The sequence below is a fragment of the Zeus faber genome, assembly GCF_960531495.2.
Source record: "Zeus faber genome assembly, chromosome: 1".
Lineage (NCBI taxonomy): Eukaryota > Metazoa > Chordata > Actinopteri > Zeiformes > Zeidae > Zeus > Zeus faber.
The window spans coordinates 23754097-23777431 of NC_137193.1; the positions used below are offsets into that span (position 1 = coordinate 23754097).

A 23335-nucleotide genomic window follows, 5' to 3' on the forward strand; every position below is an offset into this window, starting at 1 on the left:
ATTGTTACTGTCGTTTCATCAACAGTGATAAATAATATGCAGTACTAACCTTTATTTGGAAAGAACCTTTCATACACAATATGCAACTCAGTGTACTTTAAATATTCTCAAATAGGTCTTATCGAATAGGCAAATTGACAAAAAAAAACATACAATGCATGTATTTTGCCCAATTGCAGGTATGTACAGTATAGTATATAAATTAAAAAAATATTTTTATTGGAAATACACAACCCTCTTTCTGTGTTCGCACATTACTGTACTCCGCCTCATAAGGTGCTACATCCTTTAACCGATTTATTTCCTAATCTTTATCCCAAGATATACACAAACGTCCATTTTGAATTTACGATCTCAAACCAATATTTAACTTAAACCATTTGTTTTAAGGAAATTCATAAATGTATTATTCGAAAGGAAAAACTATCTTGATTTAGGTTTAGATGGCCTATGGTTGCAAAATGAAGCCCCTGAAGTCTACATTATTAATATTATTACCGTGTCCTGTGTTATATTATAACTCTCACTTCTACACACTTTGAGAGGTTGGAAATCGGTCAGTGGGGTTAAAGGGTAGGAAAGGAGACGTGCAGGAAACACGCTGACCCCATGTAAAATGCAGCACCCGCTCATCTGATCCCAGTTCAGCCCCCAACTTAAAATTCTCATTTAATCTTGCAGTGACATTACTTAACTATAACAGATATTCAGAAAGAGAAAAGTTGAAGTACACAAGAAAAACTTTATTGCAGAATAAATTTTTTTTTACCAGTGTACAAATTTGAGGTATTTCAGAATATACCAACAGGTTGGAAAACATTGGACTGACAACCTAAAATGGTTACATCTCAATGGGAAATAATTCTGAAAATGAAAATCACATTTTAATAAAAATACGAAAAGTTTATAAAAAGCAACAACCATGGGAAATAGAAGAACGGCCTGTCATACAGTTTCCTGGCTCAGGTGCCTAATTAATGTAAACATCTGATGAGTCCCACTCTGGGTGTAATGATGATAATATGAAATTTTTAACTTTGAAATAATTTATTTACACGTACAAAAACTGTTGCATAGTAATCCAAAAACACGGTGGCCCCATTTTGTGCTTGCATTTGTAAAAAGCTACAAATGGACACGTTTAGCTGGGGGCATCAACAAATTGATATAACTTTACAAAAACATATCTTCCCAGAGAGCCTCAAAAACATGAACTAAAAAAGAAACGGAAGTAAATTCAATACCAATATAAAAGTATAGCTTGAAAAAGCCGGAATTCTGATTGGTTACATTTATCCATTTCGTGTTGAAGACAAACACCACATATTTCCTCCTTCCTGTCATGTTATAAGGATCAAAACCCTCCCTTTTAAAGAAATTTTAGTTTGGAGGTTAGAATAAGTAAACGCTAATTTAAGCAAACAAAGAAAGAAACCTTTCCCCTCCCATTAGATCAACTGAGGGTGCTCTAGTCCTGAATGACAGCTGGACTTGCCAAGCCATCGACCCCCTCCCCATTTCATTTGAATTCCACAGGGCTCATTCTAAACAGGCTCACCAAAGCCCAGCAACAGATCTGCTGGTGGGGAAAACTTTGCCCTCTCGCCACACCAGCTGAGGGAACCATAGTTAAATAGCTCTCCCTCCTCCAGCCTTCGGTGCAAACCTTTTTTAACAGGAGTCACAAGCCTGGAGTTAAAGCAGTGCTTGTAAGAGTCATAGAAATTACATGTATTGTACTGGGTGAGTGCTCAAAGCGAGGAGAGGAAGTCCTTCAGACTGCCCTTCTTGCTGCCCTGCTTGTCCTCTTGTGTGAGGATCTTGCTGAGACGCTGGACGACCCACTTCTTCAGACCGGAAGGAGACTTTGTGGAGGACGAGCCGGAGACCGGGGTGTTGGAGGAGACGGACCTGGAGAACGACAGAAGGGAGAGATTAAATGTAGCAACGTGAGATTTTTCTTGTTGGCAGGAAAGATCTAAAATGTGCCGTCAATTGGAAGTTGATCCGACAGGCGTGGATACCAACACGTACACCTACCGCTACCTTGAGATCTGTTGATGCAGAATAAATTGAAACCCAGTGATTCCTACGCCAAAATGTAACACTTATCTGCCTATTAAGCATTTCTGACACCAAGTGGAGAGGCCGACGCTTAAAACCAAGACAAGATGGACTTATTAATAGCGATCTAAAATAACCCACCTGGGCGTATTGCTGGGGGTCTTGTCTTTGCCAACAGATTTTGGGGTAATCGTGTTTCCCCTTTTAGCTGCCTGTGGGGTCTTGTGCTTGCCAGCGCTTCCTGGTGTGCTGCGGGATTTGGAAAATTTGGTGATGAAGTCCCTATTCACTCCATTGTATCTGGAAGTATGGCTGCAAGAGTGGCAAGTGGCCATCTAGAAGGAGGACACAAAGAAAGTCATTATGGGGACAACAGAACATAGTTGCATATTTCCATTCCTAATAAGAACACTTGGTGAGAAAGAAGTAGGCCTTTGAAATTCCCACCCACAATAAATCTCTCACAGAAGAATCCTCCTTTATGTGGAATGGGAGCATAACAAATGAAACAGTGTCTGTTTATGTCTCATGTCCTTCCTGTTCATCAAACTCAACATGGAACGCAGCCCAAACTGTCCAACCTCAATCTCTGGGATGCACAACGGTTTGTTGTGACTCAGTCCCACGCAGATAATTGCGGTGGAAAAAAATGGCCCCTGGGACAAGAAGTTGCCATCTAGCCGTGGTTGCCACAACCGAGAAGGGGTTTGAAATGAGACAGGCTCGGCAGCCCCGGGTGACGCAGGCCGGCCAAATACCTCATAAGATGAGAGCCTGAAATATCTCCATATCGCAGGTCTCAAAGTCTCCAAACAGCAAACTGTACCATGTTGATTCATCCAGCGACCAAAACGCCAGGAGATATCCCTTAATTTACTTGTCCTTAAATATTTGTGTTGATATTCATGTATAATATAATGTGTAAGGTTGAAAGGGGATGCGGGGAAATAGTCGGGGCTGTTACCATGCAGCTTACAACTGGATGACGTGAAATATGGACACTGAAGAATTTATACATGCAAACCTTCCTCTCAGTTTATGTTAAGAGACCCTAAACAGGGAAATGCATTAAGGTAATTACATCATACTCTCAAATTTAAATTTTTTTATGGTTTAACACAATGGATTTCTCCCCGTTACTGTCACTCCCTTGTGCAATGCAGAAATGTGACACAATCAAGTTAATAAGCTTTTAAGACTAATAAGAAAATAAATTCGACAAATCTTTAAGCCCCGAGGGGGAAATTAGGGTGTTACAGTGGCTCAAGTCAACACGAACAATGCCAGAAATTATTCACCTAACACAGGGTGCAAAACTGTTAAGAACAATCAAAATATCCAGCACAGTCTACAATAATATTATGCCATATTATGCCATAATGCCAACCCTTTTCACCTACATTTGACCAGTCTTGGGTAATTTAAGCTTCTTAATGCAACAAACCAACCAGTAGTTACAAAAGATCCAAACTGGTCAGAACCAACCACCAGTGCAGGTGTAAGCAACTCCGACCCCCAAGCCGTTGACAGTTGTGAACGCTGATGATGCGTAAAAACTCACCGAGACGAAGGTAGCCATGTCGGATTCTGACAGGTGTGTGTTGGGGAGCAGCGAGAGTTGGGTTTCAATGCTCTGTAAAGACCGAGCCAAGTCCTTCTCAGCGTGTATGCGACAGTGTTTACCATACGTCCCTGCGTGGCCGGCTTTATATTGTCCAAGCACAGTGACCGACCCACCCCTCATTTCATAGGGGCGGGGCTAATTTATAAACTGACCAATTACCTGCCGGACAGATTGACTCAATCCATTGGCCTGTCAGTACTCTAGTGCCATCGTAATGTCAAAGGCATCTCTTCCTTCTCAATCAAACCCTTAATCCCTACAGTGGATCAAAACAAAAACAGTATTTTCATTATAAATGCCGCAAAGACCCTTAACCCGCAGAGTTATTATATCCAACATTTGTTTTGCCCTGCAGGGACAAAACAGGAGCCCTCTATTCTTCCAAATTAAAAGTCTCAGGGGAAAAAGTGGGTTGGAGCTGTTATTTTAGGACAGAATAACTAGGCTGAATACTCTGCTCAGTTTCAATCCGATCACTGTAAGGCATGCCACATTAACAGAGCTGTTCAAACAGGTAATTAACACAATGGAAACTACTCCCTCCTTCCTCTGACAGTACAACATGTACTAAGGGGGGGATCCAGTCGCCTTAAAACCGATGGAAATGAGACAAGTGAAAGAGAAAAAACAAAACAAAACAAACACTCGCCTTCCATCCTCCAAAATGGGCATGGCTACCACTGGGGCAGATTAGGATCCAGATAGGGAGCTAAAGCCATGTTGAAATCAGTCTCAAACTCATTATCCCTTCACCACTCAAAATAACTGGCGCTCTTCTAAAATTAGCGCTTTAACGCCTGAGCATGTTGCGATTATGATCGCTCTATAAAAGAGGGCCATAAACAGATATGTCGATGATAAAGATGCAGCTGGGACAGAGGGGCTGGCAACACAAAGGAACAAAAAGACGGATCTGGGTTCTGAGGGAGGCTTTAGCGCCAGGGCGGATCAGATGGATCATCCAGGGAAACAGGCTGGAAGCATTTAGGCTTCAACTTCTTTACCAAAAAATATTCAACAAGATAATATGTGAGAGGTGTGTCAGTGTTAAATATGGAAAAGTCGATAAGAGGGGCCAGGGCGGCATAGAAACGAGTCCAGCTAAGACCCCTGCCCTGCTCAAATGCTCTAGAGCAAGAGAAACCTGGAAGGACTCCAGGGTGAAGAATTCCAGTCTGACCTTCCCGAAGGAAGAGTTGCGCAAAGAATTTCAACACAAAAACAACCGATACATCACATGTTTGAAGATAGATTTTTCTATTCATAGTTTTCATTGTTAAGAGCAAAGAGGCCCTTGGAATTGCAGTTATCCAGGGGTGGCAAAAAATCTCATCAAATCTGTCAAGTCACTGGATTCAAGCTTCTACCAAGTGTAGCTAATTATTACTTTGGAAGACAAGTATAATATTTAATGGAATATTCTAAGTGCAGCTACATGAAATACATTACTGCTAACCTTACTTCATACATGCGTCAGACATGGACAGGGGGATGAAGTTCCCACAGATATACCTATAGGCTTTAAGTAGTTTACACTGAGCAAACCATTCAACATCTGCAAATTAAATAGCACTTTTGTTTGTAAAATTCAGCTGATCTAGCAGCAGAGGGATGTTCACCGGCAGAATGACCTCAGGCTGGTCGCCTCACGTCCTCTAATGGCCCCGATACGACCCGCAGGGCTTGCAGCAGCTCATTAATGCGACGCATCTTAAGAAAAGCAGCATTTACCCGGCGATGATGCTGTGCCTGTGTGTATCTGGGCTTCAAAAACGCCGCTCAAATGACAATCAATACGTAGGAGTGAGCGAGTGAGAGCGTGCCAACCTTCGTATCCTCCTGGCCTGGCCTGAGGTAAATTCACTCTGCGATGGAATACAAAAACATGCTGACTTTAACTCTAAAATAGCAATTGATATGTTCGCTGCCTAGTGACAAGAAACCTAGATGATGACCTGAAATAAAAAAACCCCGGGCGTCACGTGCTGGTTTTTTGATTTTCACTAAACCCTGTAGCATGTAGTGTATGGTATTGGAGGTGGACACGTGAAGTGCTCGCACTCGGACAGCTGAGTTCCTCGTCTCATCTTGGGCTGTTGACTCTGGCATGGGAACTGAGCCTCAGTAATGTGGAAAGAAATAATCGGAGAGAAACACGTCTCAGGAGAGGGGGGCTTCGGTAGTTTTAGTAGATGTGACCGGTTCAAAAGTCTGTCGCAAAAACCTAATGGTAGGGTTATTCACAATGAGAACGTGATTTGTTGAGGTTACGGTTTAAATCTTTAATCCTACATGTGGCTAATTCCACAAAACAACCTGATTTAGAAAGTGACCCTGTGTTCTCATCATGTAAATGGACCAAATCTCCATTTCCTGCAACAAATCCAGCTGGAAGCCGTTTCTTTCTGGATCTCCATTCTTCCTCGGCATGGTGGGGTTAATAAGACAAGCCGAACCAGGGCGACACGGACATACCTAGACCTTGATCCTTTGCACCGGCTCAGGAGCGGCAATAATGCTTTGGACCGGGCGCAGGGAATGCAGACAGCTGCTATTTGTCTTGTAAATCCCCGTGGGGGGACAAAGGGGTGCCACACACGCTGCACCAAAATACATCTTAACACACACGGTTTTCCCCTTTGAATATCCCTTGTTTTAGTTTTGAACTGTTACGGTCATTTCCAAAGGGGTGTAAGAAAACATCAATACAATAATCAATTTCCATGTGTCTATTATCAAAATAACAACAATGACTTTTAACATCACGGCAGTCCGCTGAAAATGTGAGCGTTTAAAAGCCAGGAGACAGACAATATATTCAATGGCTGCTGATTCAATGATGTGATCTTGGAGACTGTTAGAAAACTCTTCTTTGCATGTATATATTTTAAAAGTACTTCAAATACAAGTCAAATAAAAGACAGAAAATGGAAGTTCAATGGACGAAGGACAATGCATGATTTTAACACAATCTTGGGAATCCCACCTAGTTCTCTGTTCTGTTACTGACCCAGAAATGTGTCTCGCATCAGCTCTGAAGGCGTTGTGGTAATGAAGGTTCCTAGTGCTCACGTCATCTGAATGACTTGATCTCTACAGGAGAATCTAAATCTGTTGTCAGGTGGAGGGATTGAAATGCCATTAGGGTCACTGGAAATGTTTGAAAACCTGCGTTACTTCAGCCACATCTCATCGACAACTGATTTGAAGTGTTGTCTATGTTGTGTGTGGTGTAACTGTATGAACAGGATGCTCAGAAAACCAACCCTGTATAAAAAAAATTAAAAAAAGGTTCAATTTTGTTTTAAATGTGTGTTCACATTAAAAGGGGAATCGGTTCAATACTGTCGACACTAAATGCTTAATTTATTGCCTTACACAGCTAGTTTATTCCACATTTTCTTTGAACCCACAACATGCATGGACTGGAGACAGCGGTGCATGAACCAGATGGGTTTTTTTTGTTTTGTTTTTTAAAATCAGAGTATGGACTCTGTTTTAAGCAAGGAGGTGATGCAGGTTCATGACAGCTTCTCACAAACACACTCAACTGACAGACTATGTTCTATACACACACACCAAGTGACACCAAAAAAAATAAAAATTAAAATCGATTCTGCAGATGGGCCCTCCAGCTTCTATTAATAGCTGTTGCTCGATAAATACCACACTTCCTCTCTCTCTCTCTCTCTCTCTCTCTCTCTCTGTTGTCCGGGGACAACACGGTTCGGTAGAAGCGACCTTGGTAGAAGGGCTGCAGGTCAGCCAGGTGAGAAAGTGAGAGAAGAGGTGAAGAGAACAGAGAAAATAAGTTTGAAGAAACAAAGGACAGATTCCTTCAGGTGCTGGAGGTGGCTCAGCATTACATGTAAAGTGGGTTTACAGCACATAAAATGCAAAGCAATAACGAAAGGGGGAAAAAGAAGTCAGCCACTCAGAGTCGGTCACAGCAGTTTGGAGGTGGGTCAGCTGGAAAATGTCCAGAGAAATCGACTCCATTGGAGAATGACACTGCATGCCGACCAGCTTCACCCTCTGTGAAACAGATCTGAAACTCCCCCTCTGATCACTGACCAGCTCTGTGGGTTTCAGCCTGACCACCAAGGTCACAATGTGGGGGACTATGATGAGACCCCAGGCACGGAGCACCCTAGCAGAGTTAAACTCTATAACCAACTGTCCCAGAATCATTGATCACGGAGCCCAATATTAAGGGGTTTGAAAGCTGTGGGTGGCCAAGCACTGGTTGCTCACAAACCAGGAGAGTTTGCTGGATGTATAAATAAAAATATAATAACAAACAAATAACTTGTCTCTTATCCAAAAGTTTGAAATTTTTTGAAAAAGTATCATGAAAATAATGCAAAACTTAACTACCTGTGACGTGAAAAGTTTAAATGATTTATAGAGTGACAGTGGAAATTCTATTTTGACAGAATCATTAATTTTTTTTACCTCACCTACAGAGGTTGGAAAAACCTCCTTTGGCACAGCTTTCTTTCTTCATATAAGGAGAGCAGGTAGAAGGCAATTTTGGAGTGATTGACTGAAACGGGCAAAAACAAGAAAGAATACACTTGAAATTATACGGGACGTATATAGTATGATAAATAGATGACAATACACAGAGCACCCAGAGAGGTAAAGGCATTCTGCATTTTCACATCCGAATGCACTGAGTGCAGGAAGGGTTTTGGAGGTTTGGGAAACAGTGCTGGATTTAGATCAGATCGCTGATTGTTCTAGGTGTGTATGAATGACGAAATGGGGGCTGACATTAGAATAATGCCGTCACCCTGTTGCTGACAGATTTAGATATGGCAACCATTAAAAAAAAAACAAAAAAAAAACGGTGAGGAACAACATTCCAAGGACTTTGGGTGATGACAAGCAAATAACGGGCATCGCACGCCACCAGCCGTCTAATAATGGATTGGAAAGCAGTCGAGCAGCAGCTTGGTGCCAGACAATATTAATATCCGCATTGGATTCATCCTGCACAACATACGCCATGAATATATAGACAACAGGAGGCAAAACAGCACAACCTCAGCCTTAGAACTGAAAAGTCAGATGGGCAGAATCAATTTGCCATTTGCGTGTGTTTGTGCACAGAAATGTATTTATTTCGCTGATGTTTCAGACCTTGTGAGGCCGGCTGGCAACGCTGCTGCTGCATGTGTGTGTGTGTACACGCTTGGAATAATTTGCCAAACAAATGATGATGAAAACACAGCGTCCTAAATACCCACACAGGTGACGCATGAGCAGGGATTGCATTACAGTGTGCACGCATAAAGGGATGGATGGATGGATCCCAAGGACGCCGTCACGGGCCCTCCTTCCTCCCTTTGTCGTATTCCATTTCAATGTCTTGTTGCTCTGCATCCACCGAACCAAAAGTCCTTTCTGTGTCCTCTGTGGGGGGGCGGCCGGAGAACCAATTATGTTCCACAAGTGGAGAGTATGATTGAGTGAGGTAGATAATGACAAAGACTGATTGGACTCTACAAGTCGTTTCCTGGTGTTTGACTTTTTTGGCCTGCTACGACAATGCGGCTGACTTTGGTTTTTGTAAATATGACACGCAAAAACACGTGTGGGAAAAAAACAAAAAACAAAACAACAACTGAATTAAATGTAAAAGGGAAATTAAAAATGGAAATGCAAAAGTCACTGGCAGGGGGGAGTGAATGAGGATAAAAAAAAACAGACGCTGTTGCTATCAGTGTTATCTTGGCCTCCACTTTTCAAGGTTACCCACAAGGGGGGGTTTTGTTGCTACCACCAAATGATATTTCAATCTACATTGTAAAATATACAACATTAGATTCATTCTTGACTATTGGTCCAAACTGTACATTTGATCATCACATAAAAAGGTGTAAATAGCAGAGCAAACTTCCGCTGTACAAATTCTAATCTTTTCATGAATGTGAATTGTGGAACCACTAAACTACTTCAACTGATAAGAATGTGGCAATTAGAGACAAAGGTCATAAAAAGGCCTTGCAATTAAAAATGGCATTTATTCTCCAAAGCGAGATCCGAGAGTGGCTGTGCTACGGCACGTTCCTATGCGGCAAGAATACAAATGTCCAAATAAGTCCACATAAACACCTTCAACCCGTTCTAATCTCACCGGCATCCTAACATTAGAGCGACTACTAACTATGCCTTGGGAGGAGAGGATGCTAATCTCTTCATCCGGCACTCGGGGATAAGTTCCTCTGGCGGTCAATGTGCTGACACGCTCTGGTCATGATGAGAGCGAGAGAGAGCGAAAGAGAGAGCGAGAGAGCGAGAGGACTGGAGGCTCCCTCTTCATCTCCCCACTCCACCGCTTTGTACTTTAACACCCAATGTCCTGCTATTGACTCTGTGCTGTGCCCGCTGTGCTGTGTAGTCTTCTTCATGCTCTTTGAGCTAGCCTGGGTGTGTGTGTGTGTGTGTGTGTGTGTGTGTGTGTGTGTGTGTGTGTGTGTGTGACCTCGAAAACCAGGGGGTTAAAAATACCGTGGTGGACAGGGCTCAGGATGTATTGGGTTGACTGGGAAGTCATGTGACGGACGTTGACATTCTCCGTTTGGACTAAAACATTGTTGACGAATGAGCAAGGGGGCATACTCGGCGTCATGGCTCAGCCTGTTTGCATGCGGCGACGTGTGGAAGGCACAGTGTGACGTATGAAGTAAAGGATAAACACAAACAAGCTCAGGTTATAGACTAGAACAGCGTCCATAATGAAAGCTAATAATCTAAATAATACTGATACATTTGTAATGCTCTCACAATTTATGGAGGCTCATATTTCAACAAAACATCCCATGCACGGAAATATAATCTTCAGTTTCGACTTTTTTTTTTTTTGTTAAACTGTGGGGGGTGATAATGACAAGGCAGCGGCATTTTCATTTATCCACTGAAACTGCGATGAATGGAACGACATGCTGCTTCTATCGTACAGTACATGCAAACACTCTTCCTCAGAACCTGTTATGTGGGACCATGATGCCGCCACAAGTCCATGGAACAGAAGAGTACACAGTGACAGCTGCATACCAAATAGGTGCTCTGGCTGATAGCTATTAAGTCTTTGCACTCTCCTCGTCACCCTTTGTATTTTTGCTACTGCTGTGTTATCACTGTAGCTCACTCCAACTCCAGTCTTTCCCACATTTTATTATTTTCCTCCCCTTGGTCAACATATTCTCACTGATCTGTTTGGTTTAGGGGTACTGTCAGTTCAGTGTAGCCCACAAACCAAGGAATTACAGCATTGTTCTGTAAACTGGCTGGAGAGCGCCAGAATTTATTAGTTCATTCCATGAGCCAGTCTCCTGGGTCTAAAGTACATTTAAAAGCTTCCCGTTTGGGAATATTTCCCAGCAAACCCCGTGAATGATGGGCAAAGAGTGCCATTGTATCTCACGCTCACACAACAGCCACTGTTTGTATTTCACAAAATAAATATAATCTGGTGTACCGAAAATATACCAAATAAGGACCCCAACCACCATTACATCCTGGTACTCCTGACTCGCTTAAGGTGTCATGAGAATGTGTGGCCTTTAATTGCGAGAGCATAGAGTGAGAGCTGAAACGTGGAACGACAATAAGCACTTTAGGATTGGATCAAGAGAGAGTCAGCCCAGGGAGGTGAAAAGCTGCATACTAAATGAACAGAGTATTAATGAGGCAGCAGTACCTACACCAGAGCAGCTTTTTATTCCGCTGACGTCAAATCACTAGAGGGGTACCTTAATGGTTCTTTACTTTCAGTGATACAAGCGTAAAACAAACTCAGCACCACCTTCCAAGTCAGCAGCTTTCTCAGCCGAGGAGTCTCAAGTGTTGGAGTCAAAAAAAACCCCCAAAAAAACAAAAAAAAAAAGCTACCCACTGTTTTGTACCTGCCCAGTGGCATTAATTAGGAGGACTGAGGGAAGGATCATTGTTGAGGTGTAGAGAGCTTAGAGAAGACATGCTGTCTAAAGAACGGCCAAATGACTAGTCTTACAATGTGTGGAATCATGATAGAGCATGGCTTTCTAGGAAGGAGTACTAATTGCATTTTCGAGGTACAAAGGCTAATGCATTACAGGACAGTAGGGCTTGTACTTCCATGATTCCATAGAGGAAGTGTGCTTTGCCGCTGTCCACTGGTCAGAGTGTTAGGACAGTTAGTTCAGAAAAGCTCCCCTCGAGCCCCATTCCCACATGGAATCTGTAACATTGCTTGATAAAAAATAGGAAGTCATTCACACATAGCCGCCTTTACGGGAAAGTTCCGTATGGAGTCTGTCGCCACATAGATGACCAGAGCTGTGTAATATCATGAGACAAGGCAACACAATCAGTTTTAAGACCAGCGCATCGCTCCTGTCTCCCCGCCCCACGGACTCTTACCTCCGCTGACCCAGAGGGGACAGAGCCCCTGTCCCCCGGCGCAATAAAATAATAGGTTATTAAATCAAAGTGATCATACTCAACCTGTCCTACACTCTCTGCCGCTGGAGAATGAAGGTTCTCCACCTGTTCTCCCTGTCCCTATCCTCTCGTTCCCTCTGGTTCCACGCTGCGGTGCAGCCAGCGGGCAAGCAAAGCCCGTAGAGACCGGACGTGTTTCGTTTCCTGTCTTTGCAGACGAGCGCAACGGTTTGGACTCAACATTTCCGAATGTTTTTTTTTTTTTATATTTGTACGAAATAAATATTGGTAAACACCTACTATTTGTGCTTTGTTTGGATTCGGCTCCACCCCTTATTTACAGAAATGTTAGTGTTTCCATTCCCACACACTTCCATTCACAGCCATTCCAGCAATTTGCCGGAAATGATACTACTTCGCGAGTGGGAAAATTTAGGGAACATCGAGACCTGCTCCCATTTTCACATGACGCCAAAACGGAACATTGCTGGCAGATTTACAGCTTTCAGCGCAAGTGGGAAAGGGGCTATAGGAATCAGTGCTCTCCTCAAGAACAGCAGGGGTCTTGCAACGTCAAGTGTCTGGGAGCTGAATGTTTGTCCATGCTTGTGCAAACTAAAAATAAACCAGTTCAGGGATATAAGCGGCATAGTTCAGGGGGATTGACAGGTCTGGATGTGAGAGCATTTCCCCCGGACCGGAGTGCCTGTTTGGAGAGCTTGAAATCTCAGCAGTCCTCAAGGTAAGAGCGGACCGACTGGCATTGATTGCCATTCGTAAGCCTGCGTCACTTTAAATATTACTTATTGTACCTTTAAGCCATACATTATTTGGCCCATATTTCCTGTCAAGGAAAGTCTTTGGTGCAATTCAGGATCAGTTCCAGAGGAAGTTGCGGTGAAAGTGGTTCAAATTTGGGTATTCACATCAGAGGGCATTGCCCCCGGGAGCCCTATTTGCAATTGTAATCATCTTTCTTCCTGGTCTACTGAGCAACCGTGGCGCCTACTGCATTTTCAAATGCAAGCGTTGAACTTTATGTGGTCTTACCAGTGTTGAGGAGGAGTTTCGGAAACGACGCAGCAGCTCTTTCTGTGCCAGGCTGAGTCGCTTTCCCCGAGCTTCCCTGCGCAGAGCGCTCTGCACCCACGCAGACGGCCTCCGCTTTGGACGCAGCCGCACCCGCTGATTCCCGGCCTGAAACCACTGACAGCAGTGCTGGCACATCAGCACCACCCGGAACAATCTTGGGAGTCTGTGATTTGGTTTGGCTTGTGTGAAGGAGGAGAGGAGAGGAAGATGGCTAAAATATACCAGTTAATGCCACTGGGGCAAAATCTTGCATCCTGGGCTTACAAAGGGTTTATCCCAATTAAGAATTAAGAGACCTCTTGGTGTACTTATGAGGGCACCTCTTAATATGAATTGCAAATGCCAAAAGATTAACAAGTGTTTATGAAGGATAGCTGACAAAGACTTCTAAGTGCACACTATTTATTAGCTCAGTCAAACTTTGTATTAATTCTAAGTGAAGGAGAAAAAGCTGTTTTTGAGCAGCTTTAGTGGCTTTTACCTCCCAGAGTAGTTTTCGCAGGATTAAACGTGTGTGTGTGTGTGTGTGTGTGTAATTCTCATGCACGAGTGTTCAGTGTGTTTAGCAGGCATTTTAATCAACCTTGTGTGACAAGGTTCTTTTATTACCAGCCCTAAAACACTGACACACAATATACAAAACTAGACAAATTAAAAGGTGGGTCATAGGTCTACAAACTACTTACCATACCCCTTGTCAGACATTCCCACATTCGTAGATTGGCGTGGCCTTTGCCTGGGAACACAGAAAAGACAACCTACTGTGTGACAACTTTAAGATCCTTGCGATCACATACAAGGCAATGCACGGATTAGCATAAAATTACATTACTGAATTGCTGAACCCTTACAGCCCAGTGAGACCTCTCAAGTCATCTAATCAGGGACTTTAAACTGTTCCATTTCCTAGACAAGAAAGCAGAGGTGTCCGGGTCCCCACACTGTGGACTCCCATTAGTCATCAGATCGGCGACTATTAAAATGGGTATCTATGTGCATCTTTTATATTTGTCTCACACTCACACACACACACACACACACACACACACACACACACACACACACACACACACACACACACACACACACACACACACACACACACACACTTGCTTGTCAACACAAATAGCTAATCAGTCAATCATATTGCAGCAACTCATTGCATTTAGGCATGTAGACATGGTGAGGATGACTTGCTGAAGTTCAAACCGAGCATCAGAATGGGGAAGAAAGAGGATTAAAGTAACTTTGAACGTGGCATGATTGTTGGTGCCAGCTGGTCTGAGTATTTCAGAGCTGCTGACCTACTGGGATTTTCACACACAACCATCTCTAGGGTTTACAGAGAATGGCCCACAGAGAATGGTCCGAAAAACGTTGCCTGGTCTGATGAGTCTCGACTTCAGCTGAGACATTCACATGGTAGGGTCACAATTTGGCGTAAACAACATGAAAGCATGGATCCTTCCTGCCTCGTATTAAGGGCTCAGGCTGGTGGTGGTGGTGGTGTGATGGTGTGGGGGATATTTTCTTGGCACACTTTGGGCCCCTTAGTACCAATTGAGCATGTTTTAAAGGCCACAGCATACCTGAGTATTGTTGCTGACCATGTCCATCCCTTTATGAGCACAGTGTAGCTGATGGCTACTTCCAGCAGGATAATGCATCATGTCACAAAGCTCAAATCATCTCAAACATGACAATGAGTTCACTGTACTCCAATGGCCTCCACAGTCACCACATCTCAACCCAATAGAGCACCATTGGGATGTGGTGGAACGGGAGATTCGCATCATGGATGTGCAGCGACAAATCTGCAGCAACTGCGTGATGCTATCAATCGTCAATTTGTCAATATGGACCAACATTTCTGAGGAATGTTTCCAGCACCTTGTTGAATCTATACCACAAAGAATTAAGGCAGTTCTGAAGGCAAAAAGGGGGTCCAACCCGGTACTAGCAAGGTGTACCCAATAAAGTGGCCGGTGAGTCTATATTAAACTGGCCAGAAGAGATACAGGGAATGCAATAAACACACCAATACAGTACAACAAGATACAGTATGGTCAGGTCTGTGAGGAATAGTAGGTTTAAGTCATCCAATATGCTTTTATTCCCTTTTATATATTAATTGGTATTAATTGAGTTAACGGTTGAACTATTTATATAGTTGTAGAGAACTAACTCTGTTCTGTGAAGAAGAACCTCTCTGGCCCATTTTAGGATCCGTTTCAGTATATGATGTAGTTTCATTGTACTCCTTATTATATATATTTACTACCGTTCAAAATGTAAGACTTTGTCAGTTAAGACAAGGCACAGTTTAACAAAATGTCAATGACTGAGTCCTGTGTTCCACAATGGAAGATGAAACTGCTGGTTAAAGTCATACACCGGGGAAAGTCTTTGTGACTCAGTCGCAGAGCCCTGAAGCCCCGCCCCCCGCTGGCTCACCGTTCGCTGTTTACTCAAAGTTTATTAATATTACACGTGCTGCATGTCCGAATTGCATCAAATTCCACACCACACCCCCTTGGGTCCCCAGCAATATACCCACCAAGTGTGAAGTTCATCGGATGAACGGTTGTAGAGATAATTGAAGGACATCCAGACAGACTGAGATTCCTCCCTTTATAGTTAGATGTGGAACGCTGTCTAAGTGGATTGTCATTGTTAATATTTCTTAGGCTGCATGCTAAGTTTTACAACTATGCAATATTCAAGGACAGCGAAATACTCTGCATATCTTAACGAAGCTATGCAGAGCAGAATTTGCATTAGGACCAGTTGCACTGTACAAACAAATTCTGTGCAGTGGAACAAATTCTGACTGTTCAACTGCTTTCTATTGATATATAGAGAGGATCCAATAGACATAGATACAAAACAAAATTCAAAGTGGCAAGACCGTTCTGGACGCCTTTTTCGTCAGAAACCTGCCTTTCAATTTGGAAGGGTCGCAATGGGATGTTTGGGCAAACATTCTGAGTAAGCCACCGCTAAGATTAGCCCCGAGCTGTAGTTGGTGGGGGGGGGGTGTTTGCAGTCGTGCGGCATGTGGCAGGGAAGGGATGTATAAAAGGAATGGGGGTTTGTTTAGATAGGGCGGGAGGTAGTAGTAGGAGTAGATGGAGGCGGATGGTTCTGGTGGTGTGGGAGGCAAGGTGGGGTGGATTTCTAAGAAACGTCCTGTCACTGGGATCCCGCATATGAATTGAACCAATCTGGGAATGACTGGCTGGATTCCATTGTCAGATTATAGAGGAGAACAGTCGGCAAAAAAGGGAAATGAGAGGGAGCTGAATGAGGACAGACACTGAGACAAACGCACAGGCCTTAAACAACTACTCACATTTCTATTGATTGGTAAGAAAAAACAAAAAAGCGTAGTCCTATCAACCAGGACCTACTCCTTAAAGAAAGTTGACGACTGTAAATGAGTTGGGTCTGAGAGGAACGCGTCTCCAATCGTCTGCTTCATGTAGGACAGTTTCCAAACTTCAAAAGCTCTCCTTGCATGCTGCTTTAGACGAGACGTGAATGATAATAATACTTCTCATTAAAGGGGCCTAAACAGAAGCACTGTAGATGGTACGCATGTAAATAATGAGGTTGAGTCAGTGGGAATTCTTACTGGAAGACATTCCACAAACTCAACACCCACACAAATCAAATTAACATATTTGCCATGCAACTCCTATTAAAGTGCACACTTGGCTGGAGACACTATCCACAGAGCATAGTAATAATTATTTAGCTACAACCTAATGCCTCCAAAGGCCAATCTTTTGCCCAACAAGCAGAAATACATACTATTTTAATTCACCTATCAGAGGATGGTGTAATTGTAAGAAAGGAAATAACATTCCAGGGTATGCCTTTGCTTATAGGACATGTTTTAGTGTAATTACTAATAGACATGTGTCACCTATTATGCAGCTAAGTGTGTGTGAGCTCTGTATGCTCCCTCTGTCGCCGTCAAATAACCAGGGCTCTAATAAATCAGCCAAAAGCGACAGTGGCAGCAGAGGCAGCAGGTGGCCCACAGTCTGGGGCTCATGTTTATAGGGGGGGGGGCGACGTGTCGGGTGGTTTGTTAAGTGGGACAAGCGATACGAGGGATACGAGGGTTTGAGGCGGATCTGGGAAGAAGACAAGTGGTCTGTGACACACAGGCCGCCAGCGATGAGGGAGTGTGTTTGGTATGAAGTGAATGAGGGAAAAAATAAGTGCCTCAGAGCTCTGCTTTCATTCCGAGGTTAAAGCTTATGTTACAGGTCAAATAGCTCTTGGAACAGACTTACGGGAATTAGAAAAAAATACTTGCCCCGCGTTTTGACTCACAAGCAGAGGAAGTCACGTGCACGTTCACAAATTCACATGAGTAAAAAGATACACAACAAACATGGCACATAGAGAAACACTGACATTTAGTCATCAGCACCATGACGATGTAGGCAGACAGCGTAAGTAACACCTTCGTGAACAAAACAAAAGACTACAGTTACACATGGCCACAGCCATAACTGGAGAGCACGGATATAAGAAATCATACTGGGACACTTGGACAGTTGTGGTTGACTCAACTGGGAAAACATTAAGGGCAGACTTTTCACTTACAGAGCATGGCAGCTATTTTAATTTGGATGCTGAAAGAAATTCCAATGATATGGCTGGTCTATTACACTATCTAAAATAGATCTACTTGCCTTCCTCTCCTTTTCCAAACATCACATTTGTTCTAAAAGGGGTTGACATTAAAAGGTTTTAAGTCTCTCTCACACACACACACACACACACACACACACACACACAGTACAATGGCTTCAGAAAGTATTCACCCTTCACACGTGAGAGATTTGATTGCAAATGGATAAAAATGACATTTTTGCCCATTAATCTACACTCAATAACCCATAATGACAAAGTGAAAACATGTTTAGAATTTTTTGCAAATGTATTAAAAATCAAAAACTGAAATCTCTCACTAACATAAGTATTCAGACCCTTATATCAGTACTTTGTAGAAGCCCCTTTGGCAACAATTACAGCTTTGAGTCTTCTTGGATAAGTCCACAAGCTTTGCACACCTGGATTTGGGAAGTTCATCCCATTCTTCCTGGAAGATCCTCTGAAGTGTCTGAACTGCCATCTTCAGATCTCTCCATATGTTCTATAGAATTTAAGTCTGGGCCACTCAAGAGACTCGCCCTGAAGCCATGCCAGTATTGTCTTGGCTTGTATGCTTTGGGTCATTGCCGTGCTGAACGGTGAACCATTGCCCCGGTCTGAGGTTGCGTGTACTCTGGAGCAGGTTTTCGTCAAGGATCCCTCTGTGTTTGGCTGCATTCATCCTTCCCTCAATTCTGACCAGTCCCCCTGTCCCTGCCGCTGAGAAGCACCCCCCCCATAGCATGATGTTGCAACCACCACCACGCTTCACCATAGGGATGGTATTAGCCAAGTGATGAGCAGTGCCTGGTGTTTTGCCAGACATAATGCTTGGAGATCTGCCCAAAGAGGTCAGTTTTTGTCTTGTCAGACCATAAAAATATTTTCCCTCATGCTCTGAGTCCTTTAAAAGCCACTTTTACTCAGAGTGGCTTCCGTCTAGCCATGCTACCAGAAAAGGCCTGATTGATGGAGTGCTGCCGAGACGCTCATCCTTCAGGCAGGTTCTCCCATCTTTGCAGAGGACTTCCGAAGCTCCCTTAGAGTGTCCGTTGGGTTCTTGGTCACCTCCCTGAATGAGGCTCTTCTTGCCCGATTACTTGGACGGCAAACTCTAGGAGGAATCCTGGTGGTTCCAAATTTCTTCCATTTCACAATAATAGAGGCCACTGTGCTCCTAGGAACACTCAAAGCTTTAGAAATGGTTCTATGCCTCGCCACAATATATCACAGCGGTCTTCAGAGAGTTCTTTGGACTTCCTGGCTTTTGTCCTGACATGCAGTGTCCACACACACACACACACACACACACACACACACACACACACACACACACACACACACACACACACACACACACACACACACACACACACACACACACACACACACACACACACACACACACACACACACACCTTAAGGGTAATTAAAGTAAACAGGATGCACCTGACCACAATTTGGAATGCTGCAGAAAAGGGTATGAATACTTACGTAAATGAGAGATTCTACTTTTCATTTTTAATAAATTTGAAAAAAAGATTCTAAAAACACGTTTTCACGTTTTGACTTTGTGATCGTGGGTTATTGAGTGTAGGCTGTTGGGCAGAAATGGTAATTTTATCCATTTAAAATGACATCTACAACACAATAAAGTGTGTAAGAAGTGAATGGGTCTGAATACTTTCTGAACCCACTGTGTGCATCTGCGCACGCTCACACACACACACACACACACACACACACACACACACACACACACACACACACACACACACACACACACACACACACACACACACACACACACACACACACACACACACACACACACACCTTAAGGGTAATTAAAGTAAACAGGATGCACCTGACCACAATTTGGAATGCTGCAGAAAAGGGTATGAATACTTACGTAAATGAGAGATTCTGCTTTTCATTTGTAATAAATTTGAAAAAAGATTCTAAAAACACGTTTTCACTTTTTGACTTTGTGATCGTGGGTTATTGAGTGTAGGCTGTTGGGCAGAAATGGTAATTTTATCCATTTAAAATGACATCTACAACACAATAAAGTGTGTAAGAAGTGAATGGGTCTGAATACTTTCTGAACCCACTGTGTGCGTCTGCGCGCACACACACACACACACACACACACACACACACACACACACACACACACACACACACACACACACACACACACACACACACACACACACACACACACACACACACACACACACACACAGTTGGAATGAGAAATATTCAAACAAATAAAACTGAAGCCAACAGTAGCCACTGGAACCATGTTCTGCATCAGATTTAGTCGAACATATGCCAATTCACTTAGCAGTGACTTCAGAAATAGCTGTGCTAAACTAGCTTGGGCTCATATGTCCGTAAAATGACCCCGACTTGAGGTTTCAGCACCAAAACCTGTAATTTCCTTTCTAAGAGAAATTTCCCCCACAAATTTCCTGGCTCAGGTGGGACTAAGAATGGTGCCAGAGGAGTTGGGGATGTGGCTAATCCAACTAAGATATGAGCCACAGGAATGTACACACACACACTCATGTACAGGTTTCTACATATAAAATCCTCTGGGATTGCTTATTAGACAAAAGCCACCCATTAAAGCATTGACCTATGACTGATGAAGTACAACAAAGCGCTTATAATAAATATATCGTGCCGCAATAGAAAGATGTAAGATGGAGGTCAGTAGATACAGCCATGGCTTTGAGAAACTCATGCAAATGAGCCTCTCTTTGGACTGTACATGCATAACACCAGAAATGAGCTTTCCATCCTATTCATATCAGAAAATCCCAGCTACCATTTAAGAGCAGGCTCTTAATTGTTTATGAAATACTTGACACGTGCCATCCTGACCTGCCCTTGACACCTGGACATGGCTAGTCACTGGACCCTGAATCACCCTGGGCATCAAGGAGGCCTTCCACTGCTGTGGGCGGAGCGGCCGCAGTGTACAGATAGTTGTTGTTTACCAAAGGTTTGTGTTCTCTGAGATGGTAACAAACAAACAAAAAAAAAAAAAAAAGGTCATTCGTCCAAGCATGGCCTCAGGATTGATACAACTAGCACTGTAATGATTATTACATAATCGCCCGATTGTGATTATTTTAGCAGATCGCAATCCTTGGTAAAAAATCATTCATCTACAGTCACGTTTCCATACAAACTTACAGGGAATTTTAAACAAATGTTGGAAGGGCTCCAATAAATAGAAAGTGATTTTGGTGCATTTGGATCAGTCTGCCTGAATTTTTACTTTCAATATTCAATACCGATCTTCTGCAAAAAGTAGACATGCATAAAGGAAATTAAATTGTTGACAAGTTATTGGTATGACTATTTATATTATTATTACGAAGAGGCAAGAACGCATTCGGAAGAGCTTGGGCAAAAGCAAAAACAACATGGCGAAATAATAAGTCTCATAGTAACACTCAGCACTGTTGACGTTCTCAAACGTAACGTCTGCTCGTAATTGGGAAATGGGAATTAATCGGTCCAGCTCTGCCATCTAGCGCCCAAAACAGTTGTTACAGAACAGCAACACCGACACCGACACCAACACCAACCCCAGAAACGCCAAATAAGTCGACGTGAAAATGCACATTTCAACAGCTTACATCAGGTACCGCGACAGCTCGGGGCAGCTTTCCCGATACAGCAGCGACGCTTCGGTCAGGAAGCGCAGGGACGTCGCGTCGATCGCCTGCATTTCTGCGAGCGCCTCCGAAAGAACGAGAAGGGGAATTAAAAAGGCGCCCTCCGTTTGCCAGGGCTCCCCCGTCGACGGGTCAGAGCGGAGGCACTCGCGGCAGCCTCGACGCGGCCCGCGGGAGTCGTGAAGGTTAACGCCGACGTTTGTCCACGGTCGCAAAAAAATCCAACAAAAAAAACGAAACACGTGGCGTCGCGGAGTGATGACGTCGGCGTTTCCGTGGCATTGTGGGAAATGGTGGAAATGGCGCTGTTTCCAATCGCGTTGACGCCGCATCCTAATACGTCCATATACCGTGCATACTTTTTTTTGAATGTGTCGCTTTTCTTATCAGTTTTTAGATTGAGGGATTTGAGGGGTGAACTCAATTCATTGACCAAACGGGGAAACGATACCGCTGCATTCCGTTGAACTCATAGAATTCAAAACGACGGTTGCGACTTTTAGTGTTAACGGGTCAAAGGCATATTTGCCATGTGCTTTCATAAACAGGTATATGAAGCTTTCACAAGAGTCCCCGTTTTAAATCAAATTTCCACAGATGGATTCTCCAGTATTGGAAGATGATATTTATTCATAATGTCATGTTATATGAGAAAGGCCTTTTCTTTGCAAACGATTTATTGGATTGCAATGGTAACCCTTTGGACTACATGGCCTTTTTAGATAAATGTAATTTCAATTGTACTCATAGAGAGTATATAATGAGATTTGTAAATCAATCCCTGTATCGCTGATTCAGTTAATCCAAAACACCTTCATGTGTTCAAGCTCAATCAGCATTGGCCAATTTAGTGATTAATGACTGTAACTTAAATTGATAACAAATGTATTAGTGCTGTTCTGAAATCCAAAGTGTTTCATGATCAGAGGGTTATATAGTATGTACAAGTTGCTGATGTGGACTTTGCCTAGTATGAATAAAGCGCATTCTAAATGTATTAAGTTCCCTATTTCCCCAAATGTCAAAAAAACGAATTTCAAAATAATTCACAAGGTTTACCCGGTTGCATAATCTCTTTTAAAAAAATGTGTCCATTTCGTCCACTTCATTCAAATTTGAAGTGGACCCTTGTACCTTTTGTAATGTGACAACCAAAACATTAGAACACATGCTTTTTCTCATATATATAGTTATATATATGTGAATAATCTAAACTCATCCATTTCTGACATGATTCATATGTTCATCCTCATGGGTAAATATCATATTCACCATAGCAAGTGTAGAAGTAGCAACCCCTCCTTTGTTTGGTTTATCAATTATTTCAAGTTTTTTTCTCACCACCAAAAGTGTACTCTAGTAAAATAGCAAGAAAGATTTGTGGGGATATATCTTGTTTCTTGTTGTTTTGATTTATACTTTGAGGCCCTTGCTGCTCTTCGTGGATTTTTTTTCCTCATCTATGCCTAGTGACTAAGAAATTATTGTTTATTTATGTATTTCTATATATAGTTATATATAAATTTGATTGATCAAATTGATTATAAATTGATCAAGAAGGCCAGCTCTGTCCTGGGGCCCCCCTGGACCCAGTGCAGATGATGAGGATGATGGGAAGGAGGATGATGCCTAAGCTGTCATCCATGATGGAGAACAAATCCTACCCCATGCATGAGACTCTGATGGCACTGGAGAGCTCCTTCAGTGACAGGCTGCTTCACCCAAAGTGTGGGAAGGAGCGCTATCGCAGGGTCTTCCT

General features: G+C 43.0%; 1 protein-coding gene across 1 annotated transcript; it reads right to left on the bottom strand.

Annotated features, from left to right (window-relative positions):
- Window positions 1-728: 728 nt before the first annotated feature.
- On the bottom strand, window positions 729-21774 carry rmp24 (ribonuclease MRP subunit p24). The gene is made up of 5 exons (XM_080016334.1): window positions 21538-21774; window positions 13897-13946; window positions 13169-13389; window positions 2206-2399; window positions 729-1911 (listed from the first exon to the last, which is right to left on the bottom strand). The coding sequence occupies exons 1-5, from the start codon at window positions 21627-21629 to the stop codon at window positions 1752-1754; spliced, it is 717 nt and encodes a 238-aa protein (XP_079872460.1). The 5' UTR covers window positions 21630-21774; the 3' UTR covers window positions 729-1751.
- Window positions 21775-23335: the final 1561 nt, after the last annotated feature.